Genomic DNA, 16,435 nt, shown 5'->3' on the forward strand with positions numbered 1-16,435 from the left:
ATGATCACCTACTCAGGTTAAAGCCAGGTAAATAGCACCCTGCTGATCAATATAATACATTATAATGTCTCAAACTAAACCCACACACACAATATATCATAGAAATAACATCATATGAATGTATATAATCTGTATCTCTGCAATCTTCAGTAAGGTAACCTAAACGTAGCGAATAATATGCACAAAACCAATTTCCCAAGATTCCTGCCTGAAAAGCCAAGAGAAATATTCAGCACCTCCCACACTGTTCAGTGCTGAAACTGGGAGCAATTATCTAAGCACTCGTTACCACTGATGAAGAAATGTCTTGATTTAACAAGTGCTTCTACATATCTAAAGTCATCAGTTGTACCCTAACGAGATTGCAAAGCCTGGGGGTTCGGTCATGCGGCTGGTCAATTTTGCCCTGAGCAGGAGGAACATTTGAAAGAATTTAAATTCTATTTACCCCCAACAACAACAAAAATGCCTCAACAAGGCTTTCCGTCACCGAACCAGACATCTGCTACCAACGCGACAGCTGTTCCGAGGTCCCCTAATGGTCACGGCACATTAGATGAAGAAGACGGTAACGATTCTTCCCCGGGGTTTGAAATATTGACTACGATTTCTGTCACGTATGCTGTTATCATTTCAGTCGGTCTCCTTGGAAACACAATACTTATCAAAGTGTTTTTTAAGATTAAGTCGATGCAAACGGTCCCTAATATTTTTATCACCAGCCTTGCTTTCGGAGACCTGCTTCTGCTGCTGACCTGTGTGCCGGTGGATGCTTCACGCTACCTGGTGGACACCTGGCTCTTTGGAAGAATTGGCTGCAAGATCATATCTTTCATCCAGCTGACTTCAGTTGGTGTCTCTGTGTTCACGTTGACTGTCCTCAGCGCTGACAGGTGGGAATTACTCTTCATATCTTCAGATACATGTTGCTATTAACAGAGGTATTGACTATTCTATTTCAGAAATGCTTAGTTGAGTAAGGGGACGGGAAAATGTAGTTGAGTTGGCAATGAAAAGAGAATTTGCACAAACCCACGTAGATTGTATGTAGATATCAAATTTAAAGCTAATCTTTCCAAGTATTGTATTGCATGTCTTTATTTATTATAGCTCCAAAAGTGTACTCAGCGCTTCACAAAGAATACAGTACAGGGAATTATAATACAATAAGTGCAGCAAAAATCAGACAATAGGAAAGGAAATCCCTGCCCCGAAGAGCTTACAATCTAAGTCAGAGCACATTAAAGATAATGTTTTATTCTCTTACCGTGTTAGCTTAACAAAACCTAAAAATAAAAATCTTATCTCCAGCAATAAGAAAAGTATATGGATTAAATTGGAAATACATATATATATAGACACTGTTATTGCTCTGTTAGTGCTAGAATGGGATCGGCTCCTATTACTGCCACGAAGGAGATCAGTGTAAAAGCAGAAGACTGGAGTGTTGATTGATGTGGATATTATTACAATTATGCACAAAACACATCAAAAATATGTATCACAAGAAACGTGCAGATTTGTTTTTTCACATTTGGAAAATAAAGGAGATTGGAGATTTTTGTTGCATTGGAGAAGAACTGGAATAATAATCCTTTGATTCAATAGGGCAGGGGTGGCCAACTCCAGTCCTGAAGGGCCACCAACAGGTCAGGTTTTAGGATATCCCTGCTTCAGCACAGGTGGCTAAATCAGTGGCTCAGTATGTCAGTCAGGACATAGTGACCTGACTGGCATTGGGGGGACGCGGGATTTTCACTAGCAGGTAGAGCAGGGCGGTTGCTAGAGGACTGGGCAGCTTCCTCCATCCTGATTGGAGGCTGCTGGGTAATGCAGCCAATCAGGAGGTGTCAGGAGCCAAGGAGAGGAAGAAACAGCATGGAGCGGAGACAGAGGTGTGTGTGTGTCTCTTGAGTGTGTATCTCACATCTTTCACCATTGTGTCCAGTATTTTTGGAGAAGCCGCCTGGCCACCCTAACTGCACCATGCTCACGCCAGTTTGACCATATGAAATGTATCACTCCATTCCTCCAACCCTGTTGTATTGCAGTACGGAATATGTGGACACATTGTAAATAAATGCTAATAATAAGACTAATTCCATTGTTTTCACAATGGCACATCTAAAGGAGGCGATTTCTCAGAAAACCGCCAAAAAATAAGTCATTTTTTGGTGTTTTAGACCAGGGGTGCGCATACTTATTTTCATGCGCCCCTTGTCTCCTCTCCCCTTTGGCTCGCGTCCCCTCCCCCCGCACGGCCCCGGCGTCAAATGACGTCGCGGTTTCGTGCGACGTCACATGACCCCGGGTTGCCATGGAGACGCGTCATTGGAACGAAGGTAAGTAAACCAGTTACAGAGGCCTCACGCGATCCCCGGCATTTATTTTAAATGCCTTCGGGGGAAGCGTGGGGCCTCTGTAACACCAGTGCCCTCCCCCCCCCCCCCAGACAATCTAGCGCACCCCCTGGGGGGTGCGTCCCCCACTTTGCACACTGCTGTTTTAGACTACCATTCCTTCCTTGATGTGTTACAAAATGATCATTATTATTGGAATTGCTTGCTGCGAAACCGCTATCTCCAAACACTGCTCAACATTTGTTATCTGCAGTAACAGGATGATTTTGACTTTATATGCAGGTACCGAGCTATTGTGAAACCTTTGGACTTGCAGACCTCAGATGCCGTTCTGAAGACCTGCGGCAAAGCCGTCTGCGTCTGGATAATCTCCATGCTGCTCGCTGCTCCAGAAGCGGTGTTCTCCGATATGTACAAGTTCAGCAGCCCCGACACAAACTCCTCCTTCGAAGCCTGCGCCCCATATCCCGTCTCTGATAAAATCCTGCAGGAGATTCATTCCGTCGTCTGCTTTCTGGTGCTCTACATCATTCCGCTGGTCATTATTTCTGCGTATTACTTCCTTATTGCCAAAACACTATACAACAGCACCTCCAACATGCCGGCGGAGGAGCACACGCACGCCCGGAAACAGGTTCGTAAACACTGACCCATTCCAACAAATACTGTGCAGACAAATGAAAGTGCAAATATCCTACCTCTTGTAAAACACTTGTAATCTTGTCTGTAGTTGTTACATATGCCCAGGGTCAGCGTGATGGCAGTGCCAGCAGTGCATGTGCACCGGGCCCCGCGGTTACGGAGACCCCGCACTCTCCCCCCCCCCCCATGACAATTAAGCTGACTGCGGGGGGAGATAACGGGGGGGCCTCTAACTCTCTTACCACCTCCCGGCATCTCCTCCTGCAGGGTCCGGTGATCATGGCAATGCGACACCGTTGGCCGTCGCGGAGCCGTGATGACAGAACCATGCAGGGGGAGATGTTGGGAGGAGGAGATGCCGCCGGAGAAGGTAAGAGCAGGGGGCCCCGTACCTGTCCCTGCACCGAGCCCGGCAAACATCCCCAGCCGGCCCTGCATACCGTACGCCCATAATCATATTATCTCTAACTGTCCAGGAAATGTCTGCACACTGAATGTATAACCTCTGTTCCTTTGCAGAGGTGGCCCACTCTAGTCCTCAAGGGCCACCAACAGGTCAAGATTCCAGGATATCCCTGCTTCAGCACAGGATACTGAACCACTGATTGAGCCACCTATGCTGACGCAGGGATAGCCTTAAAACCTGACCTGTTATTATTTTATTTATTTCTTTATTTATAAAATGTTTTACCAGGAAGTAATACACTGAGAGTTACCTCTCGTTTTCAAGTATGTCCTGGGCACAGAGATAAGATAAATAATACATGGTTACAAATACAGTTACATAATGAGCAGGGTATACATTATAGACAAGACATTGTGTGCACAGTTAAAGAAAATATATATTATGAGCGTATGAAACAGTTACAGACCAGATTAAAGTGTGAGACAGCCTTGGATTTGAAAGAATTTAAACTGGTGGTGGATGTGAGAGTCTCCGGTAGATTGTTCCAGTTTTGGGGTGCACGGTAAGAGAAGGAAGAGCGGCCGGATACTTTGTTGAGCCTTGGGACCATGAACAGTCTTTTGGAGTCAGATCTCAGGTGATAGGTGCTGCAAGTGGTAGGGGTGAGGAGCTTGTTCAGATAGCTGGGTAGCTTGCCCATTGTTGGTGGGACTGGAGTTGCCCAGCCCTGGTTTAGAGCCTCCGAAGGCCAAAGCCTGACCCTGCCGGCGTGTCTCTGATATAGGTCACTATTTTCTTACCTAGTAACTTATCTCTTTTCTTTTCTAGATCGAGTCGCGCAAAAGGGTGGCAAAAACGGTGCTGGTGTTAGTGGCTCTTTTTGCTTTCTGCTGGCTGCCTAACCACATCCTCTACTTGTACCGATCGTTCACCTACCACTCGGCAGTGAGTTCCTCTGCACTGCATCTTTCAGCCACTATCTTTTCCCGAGCGCTGGCTTTCAGCAACTCCTGCGTGAACCCGTTCGCCCTGTACTGGCTCAGCAGAAGCTTTAGGCAGCATTTTAAGAAGCAGGTGCTGTGTTACAGGACTCCGCCTCCTGCGTGCCAGCCAAGCCCCACGCACAGCAGTACGAACACCGGCGTGAGTGCCGTGAAGGGTAACCTACAGATGTCTGAAATCAGCTTCACTTTACTAGCCGGCTACGATGTGAAGAAAGAGAGAGGCAACGTTTAGGCTGTCGACCTCCCCGCACGGACATCTCGCCGCCGGCCGTTTCACTGCCATGGAAAGGCCTTAACCTTACCCTAAAAAAACCTGATCCTGACCCCTAATACTAATGCTACCCCCTATCCTAAAACCGGTTACCCTAAAACCCCTTTCCCTAACTGTAAAACCCCCGACCCTAAAACCCCTTACCCTAACCCTAAAACCCCTTTTACTAACTGTAAAACCCCTTACCCTAACTGTAAAACCCTTACCCTAACTGTAAAACCCCTTACCCTAACCCTAAAACCCCTTACCCAACCCTAAAACCCCTTACCCAACCCTAAAACCCCTTACCCAACCCTAAAACCCCTTACCCAACCCTAAAACCCCTTACCCTAACTGTAAAACCCCTTACCCTAACCCTAAAACCCCTTACCCTAAAACCCCTTACCCTAACTGTAAAACCCTTACCCTAACTGTAAAACCCCTTACCCTAACCCTAAAACCCCTTACCCTAACCCTAAAACCCCTTTTACTAACTGTAAAACCCCATACCCTAACTGTAAAACCCTTACCCTAACTGTAAAACCCCTTACCCTAACCCTAAAACCCCTTACCCAACCCTAAAACCCCTTACCCAACCCTAAAACCCCTTACCCAACCCTAAAACCCCTTACCCAACCCTAAAACCCCTTACCCTAACTGTAAAACCCCTTACCCTAACCCTAAAACCCCTTACCCTAAAACCCCTTACCCTAACTGTAAAACCCTTACCCTAACTGTAAAACCCCTTACCCTAACCCTAAAACCCCTTACCCTCACCCTAAAGCCCCTTACCCTCACCCTAAAACCCCTTACCCTAAACCCCTATCCTTAACCCCTACCCTAACTGCTTAAACCCCTTAAGTGAACTTACCTTATTGGCGAAACGGCCGGCGGCCGAGTGTCCGGCGGCGGTGCGGTGAAGGCTCCCTCAGCGGCCAAATGCTGGCACCTACTTGGTTGGGAGGAGCAGCTCAGTGAGGAAAGACAGTGACTCTGATAACGACACCGACCTAGATGCGGGGGGACGTGGTTCAATTCCCGGTGTCGGCAAGTCACTTTATCTCCCTGTGCCTCAGGCACCAAAAACATAGATTGTAAGCTCCACAGGGCAGGGGCTGTGTCTGTAACACTACTATGTGCTGCGTACCGCGCGCTATACTGTAATTGTGACGCGCTTTGATTCCCATTGGCAGAAAAGCGCTATATGAAATAAAGTTATTTAATGTATTTTTTATAATCATGAGAATTAGGTTTTTCCTGGGACTGAACTGCGCTACTTTCAGCTCAGGGGTCCCCCTTGTGGATTGCAGGGGGAACTGCTGCTTTAAACCTCATCAAAACAGCAATGTGTCAAGAGCTGGAGTTATTTGAAAGAACTTTAGCAAATTATTTTAAATATCCTTTTCATTTACAGAATGCTACGAAGAATATGTTGAGAAAACCATTATAATCTAGTAAATGGGGTATTATTATTATCGTTTATTTGCAGGTGTCTTATTGAAGAAGACAACCACTTTGAACAAAAAAACCCAGACCATCACTAAAGGTGTAAAGAGTGTGAAATGTATTTGCTGCTGAATGTATTTGTGCATTTTCACAACTCCAGCAATAGAGGTAGGAGTGATACGGTCACATAGAATTCCCATTCAAAGAAAATATATGAAGCCAAAGGGAACCAACGTTTGGGCTGAGATCATACAGTCTGCGCGCCCGCTTGCGACCGCGCATAGCCTCCCGCGCTCCTGCAGCACCAGCGATCTGTGAATTTGGCTGCAGGTGATTGGGGAGGCGATCTGGAGGTGTGGTGGGGGCGTCACGAAGCCGGTACGCTCTCATTGGCTGAACCAGCTCACGTCAGCGCTTGAAAAGACAAAAAAAAATTTGTCTCTTCAAATCGCGGTCGCGCCATGGAGCGGCCTCATAGGCATTAGCCAATTTAAGGTTGGCGCGTGAGTGCGCACGCAATCGCAGGCTGTATAAGCTCAGCCTAAGTCCCCTGCCGTTGCTAGCTTGTAGTGTGTGGATCCAGCAAGTCTCTCTCCTTAGGGGAGCCGTGTCCTAACCACAAAGACCTATGTTTATCCTGCGTCCTCGTTGCCATGACGGCGGGAGACGCTTTCGTGTTGGCGTCTCTGGTGGCCAGGATGACCGTTGGCCTGCATATCCATCACACACGAGGCGACGTTGCTCCAGCATGCAGACGGAGTTTGGAGGGTTAGGTAATTGTCTATCTACTATATATTTGTGAAAGCACTGTATGTTTGTCTGCATGGCCTGTGTCCCTAGGGGAAATCTCATTGGTCCCTTGGGCCGCCCGCCCCCGCACACCTCTCATTGGCCTGAGGCGGAGTGACGGCCCAAAACACACGCACACACACCACCCCCCCCCCCCCTCGCTCTCTGCGGCTCTCCCCTCACAAAGACCGCTCCCCCAACTGACCATCCCCGAGAGCGCTCCCCACGGCTCTCACCACCCATAGGCCACTCCCTCACCCAGCGCTCTCCCTCACCCGCTCACCCCCCACTCAACCCCCCGCTCCCCCCGCTCCCCCCCACCCGCTCACCCCCCCCCCCCACCCAAAGGCCACTACCTCACCCGGCGCTCTTCCTCACCCGCTCACCCCCGCTCAACCCCCCCCCCCCGCTCACCCCCCCCTGCTCACCTCCCCCCGCTCACCTCCCCCCCCCACCCACACAGAGCACGCTCTCTGCGGCTCTCCCCTCACACAGGCCGCTCCCCTTCCCCGAGGGCGCTCCTCCGGCTGTCTCCGCCTCTCCCCGCGAGAGGCACAGCACCTCCTCACCGGAGCGTCTCAGCCTCGCCGCGGAGGAGCCCGAGGTGGAGGAGGAGGGCGGCCGTGACCCGTAGGAAGAAGAGCGCGGCTGTGTGCAAGGTGAGTACACGCAGGGGAATGGGTTATTTAACGCTTCCCTGACTCCCCCTGCCCTTTGCCCCCCCCTACCCCCCCTACCCTCCCTACCCCCCCTACCCTCCCTACCCCCCTGCCCTCCCTTCCCCTGCCCATTGCCCACTGCCCTCCCTCCCCCTGCCCTTTGCCCCCTGCCCTCCCTCCCCCTGCCCTTTGCCCCCTGCCCTCCCTCCCCCTGCCCTTTGCCCCCTGCCCTCCCTCCCCCTGCCCCCTGCCCTCCCTCCCCCTGCCCCTTGCCCCCTGCCCTCCCTCCCCCTGCCCTTTGCCCCCTGCCCTCCCTCCCCCTGCCCTTTGCCCCCTGCCCTCCCCTGCCCTTTGCCCCCTGACCTTTGCCCCCCTGCCCTTTGCCCCCCTGCCTCTTGCCCCCCTGCCCTCCCTGCCCTCTTGCCCCTCCCTGCCCTTAGCCCCCCCACCCCTCCCTGCCCTTTGGCCCCCCCGCCCCGCCCTGCCCTTTGGCCCCCCCGCCCCTCCCTGCCCTTTGGCCCTCCCGCCCCTCCCTGCCCTTTGCCCCCCCCCGCCCCTCCCTGCCCTTTGCCCCCCCCCGCCCCTACCTGCCCTTTGCCCCCCCCGCTCCTCCCTGCCCTTTGCCCCCCCGCCCCTCCCTGCCCTTTGACCCCCCCCCCCCCCGCCCTCCCTGCCCTTTGACCCCCCCGCCCCTCCCTGCCCTTTGACCCCCCGCCCCTCCCTGCCCTCTGCCCCCCTGATCTTTGCCCTCCCTGCCCTTTGCCCCCCTGCCCTTTGCCCTCCCCACCCTTCTACGCCCCTTGCCCCCCCCCCCACCCTTCGACGCCCCTCTCCCCCCCCCCCCCCGCCCTTCCACTCCTTGCTTCCTGCCCTTCCACGCCCGGGCAACGCCGGGTATATCAGCTAGTGGTATATATATATGTGTGTGTTTAATGTTTGTTTCGTAGCCCTCACCTTGATATATGCAGCCCAAACATTGGTTCACTTGGGCGTAAAGCATTTTTTTGAATTGGAAGTCTGTGTGCCTTTATCACTCCAACCTCTACAGCTGGATTCTCTGGGACCTCAGGATTCCCTGGGACCGCAGGATTCTCTGCGACCTCAGGATTCCCAGGGACCTCAGGATTCTCTGCGACCTCAGGATTCTCTGGGACCTCAGGATTCCCTGGGACCTCAGGATTCTCTGGGACCTCAGGATTCCCTGGGACCTCAGGATTCCCTTGGACCGCTGGATTCCCTGGGACCTCAGGATTCTCTGGGACCTCAGGATTCTCTGGGACCTCAGGATTCTCTGGGACCTCAGGATTCTCTGGCACCTCAGGATTCTCTGGGACCTCAGGATTCCCTGGGACCGCAAGATTCTCTGGGACCTCAGGATTCCCTGGGACCTCAGGATTCCCTGGGAACTCAGGATTCCCTGGGACCTCAGGATTCCCTGGGACCTCAGGATTCTCTGGGACAGCAGGATCTCTGGGACCTTAGGATTCCCTGGGACCTCAGGATTCCCTGGGACCTCAGGATTTCCTGGGAACTCAGGATTCCCTGGGACCTCAGGATTCTCTGGGACCTCAGGATTCCCTGGGACCTCAGGATTCTCTGGGACAGCAGGATCTCTGGGACCTCAGGATTCTCTGGGACCTCAGGATTCTCTGGGATTTCAGGATTCCCTGGGACCGCAGGATTCTCTGGGACCTCAGGATTCTCTGGGACCTCAGGATCCCCTTTACATATGGAGCACGGGCTAAGTACCTGTTCATTCTTTTTTTACAGAGTGCCTGCATTTTCACAAACCCCCCAAATGAGGTAATTTTGTGAATGTGTGGCAATGTTTTCTCTATCTCTGCCACTGGGTCTAATAACTTAATTCATCAGCTTTAAAGTGGCACTTATACCGGCTTAGTACAGGGGTGCGCAAACTCCTGTTGCTAAGCCCCCCTGCCTCCCCTCCCCCGGTGCTCGTGCCCCCTGCCTCACATCCCCTGATGCTCGTGCCCCCTGCCTCCCCTTTCCAGTGATCTCCCCCCCCCCCCCCTTCACCTTCCTGTCGGCGTCAAATGACGATATGGGGTCATGTGACATCGTATCACATGACCCCGCGGTGTAATTTGACGCAGCCTTGTCATGTCAACGCATCATCTGAAGCCGGCTGAACCTCGGTAACTTCAGTTGCAGAGGCCTCACGCGATCCCCTCGGCATTTAATTGAAATGCCTTGGGGAAGAGCGCAGGGCTTCTGCAACTGCAAGCCCCCCAACAAAATCCTGCACCCCCCCCCCCAGTTTGCACACCCCTGCCTTAGTAGGTCACTCGGACAGCGTTGTCAGCTACCAGTGAGGTTCTGGACCAAAACGTTCATCTAATCCTAGACAACAGCCTTGAGTTTTCCATGTTTCAAATGCCGGTGTGTGAGGTGTAATAGGGTCTGTGACACTTGCTGAGTGCAGACTTGTGATTGTTCAATGTAAATAATAAACAGATAATTAACACACTTGACTGTGGTTTGGCAGCTTTGTATAACAATGTCATTTGTATCAATAAAAAGAACACGATTGAGGAGCGATTGACTGCCGTGTTTAGCCATTCTCTTGTGTTTTGTGAAGGTTTCTGAGAAACATCTGAAATGACTGGAATTTCATCAAACAGTTTTCCTATGTAACGATTCAATAAAAAGTACGAGTTCAAATGCAGAGAAAAATAAAATGATTATGTTTAATAGTACATAGGTGCTCTGTGTTTTGATTACAATTGAAATCGCTTCAGATACAAAATGTTAAGTAGCAATTGTCGCCTATTTGTCCACATTGTGTTATGTGCCCAAAACCGGAACGCTATAAGAAGACTCCAACAACGTAGGCCGCGATTATAGTGGCGGCGCGCATGCGCGCAATGCCACACTCCGCCGGAACAAATGAATGTAGAGCAATGGGCCACGCGCGATTTTAGAAAATACAGTTGGATTTGTTCTTGCAGCGCGACGGCCGCGTCACGTGAGCCGTTCAGCCAATGAGGGCGAACTGCTCACGTGACGTCACGGCGACGCCTCCCTGTCGCCTCCCGATTGCCTCCAGCCTGGTTCATGTTTCGCGTGCACGTGCTGCCACAATGATTTATTTATTTATAAACATGAGTTACAGTACCTGGAAGTAATACATAGAGAGTAACCTCTCGTTTTCAAGTATGTCCTGGGCACAGAGTTATAACAATACATGGTTACGTTAAAAGAACAGGGGTTATACAGTCATTTCACAGACATTTCATGGACAGTTAGAGTTGGAAAATCGGGTACAGGGGATAAAAGGGCTGGTGAGTTTCAGATTGAAATAGAGAAGCTTTAACATCACTAAACATCAGCGAATGGCTCACACCCTTTGGCTGCCTTTCGCCTGTGTCAAAGGCTGTCCGCCTTTGGGGCGACGCAGATGTAGACTGAAAAGGTTCAGAATGAATGCAGCTGTGATTTCAGAGTTCTTTTGTCCTCCAGGGCATTAGTATTCCAGTGGGTGGGTGTAACAGGGACATATCCCATTTTAAATAAAGCAGCCACAGAGCTCTGAGAATCCAGCAGAGAGATAGTTGATTGCAGCCACTCAATTAACTAGTCTCCACCTGGGCTAATGAGAGCTTTGTAAAAAGTCTCATGTGAGACACAGGAGAGAGATTCCTTAGCTCACATTTGTGCTGACAGATGGAGGGCAAAAAAGCCTGCACACAGACACTGTCTTAAGCACAAAGACTGTGCTGAGATCAAGACACCCAGGCACCTATAGACCTATATTTCATGGACACAGAGGACCCAGGAACCTGCCAGAGACTGACATGGAGGCCACCTGCTTAAAGTACTTCCTGAGACTTAGGGGTGATGGGCTGGTAATGGGAATATCCCTACAGTCCTGCAGATAGGGTCTGGGGAAGTAAGTTAGCCCTTACAAAGGGACAGGGGTTTGTTATTTCGTTGTTTTTGTATGTTTTGCCTGGATAAAGGAACAGGCCCAATAAAGCCAAGATATAATTTCACCCTAAAACAGTCTCCATTTGCATACCTCTGCACACGACTCTTACAGGCGGGCTGACGAAACACAGAAATAATCGCTGCCTTATGTTCAGTGTTTCCTGTGCTTAGTCTGTAAGGACAAAAGTTATACATTTTAAATGGCTTAAAACTCCCACATCATGCGGGTCAATAATGCCCCAATGTATTTAGCCCACTTGATGCGGGGCATTTAAATGATAGGAAGTACTGTTGCTACCTTCACGGTAAGTACTGTATCTTGGGATCCAGTGAGTCCCGGAGCTGAAATTAGCACGGCTAAGCTCTGGGGTTATAAAGAACAGGGGGAGTGCTGCTTTGAACAAGATAAGGAACAAGTGCAAAAAATCTCTTGAAAGGTGACTGTGGATACAAACAGTGATAAATTAGATTACGTTGAATTGTATTAAAATTCAGTGCTAGTAAAATATTTTAAAATTCAGAGCTAATGAAGTGTGAAAAAATTATAAAAAAAAGGTGTAAAATTGTGAATTTGCTATGTAAATAAATAATAAAATCAATACAGCCCTTGAGAAAAGTACTCCTTTTTCAACCAAAGATGTTTCTAAAAAATCTAATCGATAGAACAGCAACAGATTCAAAACCCTCTCTAATAGTGCGCCTGAGATCAGATGCATTGTAATGAACCCCAACCCTCTCTAATAGCGCGCCAGAGATCAGATGCATTGTAAGGAACCCCAATCCTCACTAATAGTTTGCCTGAGATCAGATGCATTGTAAGGAACCCCAACCTTCTCTAATAGTGTGCCTGAGATCAGATGCATTGTAAGGAACCCCAAACCTCTCTAATAGCGTGTCTGAGATCAGATGCATTGTAAGGAACCCCAAACCTCTCTAATAGCGTGTCTGAGATCAGATGCATTGTAAGGAACCCCAACCCTCTTTAATAGCGCGTCTGAGATCAGATGCATTGTAAGGAACCCCAACCCTCTCTAATAGTGCGCCTGAGATCAGATGCATTGTAAGGAACCCCAACCCTCTCTATTAGTGCGTCTGAGATCAGACGCATTGTAAGGAACCCCAACCTTCTCTAATAGCGCGTCTGAGATCAGATGCATTCGAAGGAACCCCAAACCTCTCTAACAGTGCGTCTGAGATCAGATGCATTGTAAGGATCCCCAACCCTCTCTATTAGCACGCCTGAGATCAGATTCATTCTAAGGAACCCCAACCTTCTCTAATAGTGCGTCTGAGATCAGATGCATTGTAAGGAACCCCAACCCACTCTAATAGAGCGTCTGAGATCAGATTCATTCTAAGAAACCCCAACCCTTTCTAATAGCGTGTCTGAGATCAGATGCATTTTAAGGAACCCCAACCCTCTCTAATAGCGCGTCTGAGATCAGATGCTTTGTAAGGAACCCCAACCCTCTCTAATAGCGCGTCTGAGATCAGATGCTTTGTAAGGATACATAGTACATGTATTATTTAATCCTGGGCACTGCCACGCCCCCCTCTCTGTTCCTTCTACGCATGTGCAAACCTGGAGTCTGAGCATGCCTTAGGCCGCGATTATATTATAGGCGCACGTGACGGAGCGCATGGAGTCGTGCGCGCCTGAGCGATCCGTGGACTTGGGGTTTGTGACGACGCGCGCGACGGGGAGGCATGGCCGTGATGTCACATCCGGATCCGCAATCAACAACATGGCGCTCTCCAAGAACTTGAAATAGTTATTTCTGATGGACAATTCATTTTTAAAAACTACAGTATTTGATGGTCGAGAAACAAACGTACATGAAATAACTCGTCAGCGGGAATCCCTTGGGGAATTTGCAACTTTGTACCATGAACTTCGGAAGCATATACAGGCATACCCCGGTTTAAGGACTCTCTAAGTAAATTCGCGAGTAAGGACATATTGCCCAATAGGCAAACAGCAGCTCGTGCATGCGCCTGTCAGCACGTCCTGAACAGCAATACCGGCTCCCTACCTGTACCGAAGCTGTGGGCAAGCAGGGAGACTATAGAGCTTGTTACAAATGCCTTATTTACATCAGTTATGCACGTATATCAGGATTGCAGTACAGTACATGCATCGATAAATGGAAAAAATTTAGTGCTTCACATTAAGAACATTTTCGCTTTACATACATGCTCTAGTCCCATTGCGTACATTAATGTGGGGTATGTCTGTAGAGCGTTGCCCAGCCGTAAACATGACAGGAAATTGTTTGAGTACATGAGAATGACAAAAGCTACATTTGATTATATTTTGGAATGCATAAAAGACAAGATATCCCCTGCTCCGACTAATTTTTCTCGCACCAATTCCTCTCTCTGCCATTACGGAAACCTTCCTATTCCCCCCTCTCTTGCTTTTCCCTTGTTTGATGCTCGCACTGTCCAGCTTTTCTCTCCTCTCCCTTTCCATGTGGCGGTTATCTATCGCCCACCTACCTCTACTCATCCCCCTTTTGTCTTTCTCTCTCACTTTGAATCCTGGCTCTCCTTCTTTCTCTCCTCTGACTCCCCTGTTCTTCTCCTTGGGGACTTCAACTGCCCTATTGATGACACCTCTCTCCCTTGGGCTTCCCGCTTTCTCTCTCTAACCTCTTCTTTTGGCCTTCAACAGTGGACTGCAGCCAGCACCCACAAGGATGGCCACTACCTAGACCTGGTTTTCACTAAAAACTTTTCTCTTTCTGATTTCTCTATTTCCCCCCTTCCTTTCTGAATGCCTCTGGTGGAAATCTTACACTCTCGCAGACTTCCTTCACTACAAATTTATGCTATCCCGTTTCAACGCTGCCCTCTCTCAGGCTAAACAAACCTACTTTTCTTTACTAACAAACACGCACAAGTCTAACTCATGCCGACTCTTCTCTGTCTTTGACTCCCAACTCAGACCACCCTCAGCGGCCTGTTCTTCTTCCTCCATCTCGCCTCAGGACTTTGGTGACTATTTCAAGGAAAAGATGAAATCCATACGTCAGGACATGCCCTCTGTTTCCTCTTCCCATCCTACACCTCTTCCTAACTCTCCTCCTGCCTTCCTTGACTCTTGTTCCGCTGTCACAGAGGAGGATGTGTCGTTGATGATATCCTCTTCTTGACCCCATTCCCTCCCATCTTCTAAAATCTCTTGCTCCTACTATAATCCCTACGTCACACATTTTAACTCCTCCCTCAACTCTGGTACCTTTCCCTCCTCCTTCAAACATACAACAGTCATGCCATTACTCAAAAACAGCAAGCTTGACCGTACCTGTCTTTCCAAATATCGTCCTGTCTCCCTCCTGCCTTTTGCCTCTAATCTCGTTGAACGTCTTGTATTCTCTTGCTTGCTCCATTTTCTCAACACCTATTCTCTCCTAGACGCTCTACAATCTGGCTTCAGCACTGCTCACTCCACTGAAACAGCCCTCACTAAAATAACTAATGACCTCTATGCTGCCAAAGACAGATGTCATTACACTCTGCTCATATTACTCAACCTCTCTGCAGCATTTGATACTGTGGACCACCCTCTTCTTCACATTCTCCATACTCTTGGTATTCGTAACAAAGCTCTATCCTGGATCTCCTCTTACCTCTCCCATCGTATTTTCAGTGTCTCTTTTGCCAACACCTCCTCCTCCACTATCAAACTCTCTCTGGGGGTATACCAGAGCTCTGTCCTGGGACCTCTTTTCTCTTTACACATTCTCTCTAGGTGACCTAATCCCATCCCTTGGGTTCAAATATCACCTCTATGCTGACAACACACAAATTTACTTTTCAACCCCTGACCTTACCAAAGTTTCTGAATGTCTCTCCGCTATATCATCCTGGATGGCTCTCCGCCTTCAATTTAACATGTCAAAAACTGAGCTCCTCATATTTAATCCCAAACCTGGCCCAACTACCTCCTTCCACATTACTGTTGGAAGTACTATCATACACCCAGTAGCACAAGCACGCTGCCTAGTGGTCACACTCGACTCCTCTCTCACATTCTCCTCTCATTTAAAAGGTAGCTAAACCTGTCGTATTTTTCTTCCGTGATATTATAAAGATACGCCCTTTCCTCTGTTGCTTGACTGCTAAAACTCTGACACAGGCCCTCATTCTCTCTCATCTCAATTACTGTAACCTCCTGTCTGGCCATCCTGCCTCTCACCTGTGGAATGCCCTTCCCCTCAATATCCAAGTGGCACCCTCTCTATCCACCTTTAAGGCCCATCTTAAAACACACCTGCTTAACGAAGCATATGAGTAGCTCCGTGGCTGATACTTTACACCTCATACATTAACCTTGGCCCCCTGCAGACGCACTTACCTGAACACACCACTACTGTCTCTGTATGTTCTTCCTACCAATTAGACTGTAATCTCTTAGGAGATGGGACTCCTTTTCCTAAATGTCACTTTTATGTCTGAAGCACTTCTTCCCATTATGCGTTATTTGTATTATCTGTTATTTATATGATTGTCACGTGTATTACTCCTGTGAAGTGCTATGTGCATTCATGGCGCTATTTAAATAAAGGCATACATAAATAATATTATTATTATAGATGTGGAAGGCACTACTGATGTGTCAACGTCGAATCGTGTGACTATAGCTGATACCCAGCTTCAGAGATAAGGGGGCAAATAATGCACCTGCAAACATGGCGAAATGCATTTGCGATTCATTCAAAGATTATTTTAATACCGAAGGAGCTGTCCCATGGTAAAATAGTGTTTAATAATTGTTTATAGCCAATAAACATAATAAATCTGAACTTGTGGTCCTGTATTTTATTAATGATTTAAGTATGTGATATTTTATTGTTCCATTCATTTGCAATTTCCATTGAATAAATGATGTCACATAACATTTTTCAATGAGAGTAAAAACATAGACA

General features: G+C 48.7%; 1 protein-coding gene across 1 annotated transcript; it reads left to right on the plus strand.

The window, feature by feature from the left end:
* The first annotated feature begins 322 nt into the window (after window positions 1–322).
* Window positions 323–5,064, plus strand: BRS3 (bombesin receptor subtype 3). Its single transcript, XM_075573623.1, has 3 exons — window positions 323–893; window positions 2,643–2,994; window positions 4,237–5,064. The coding sequence occupies exons 1-3, from the start codon at window positions 466–468 to the stop codon at window positions 4,642–4,644; spliced, it is 1,188 nt and encodes a 395-aa protein (XP_075429738.1). The 5' UTR covers window positions 323–465; the 3' UTR covers window positions 4,645–5,064.
* Window positions 5,065–16,435: the final 11,371 nt, after the last annotated feature.

The sequence above is a fragment of the Ascaphus truei genome, chromosome 16 (assembly GCF_040206685.1).
Source record: "Ascaphus truei isolate aAscTru1 chromosome 16, aAscTru1.hap1, whole genome shotgun sequence".
Lineage (NCBI taxonomy): Eukaryota > Metazoa > Chordata > Amphibia > Anura > Ascaphidae > Ascaphus > Ascaphus truei.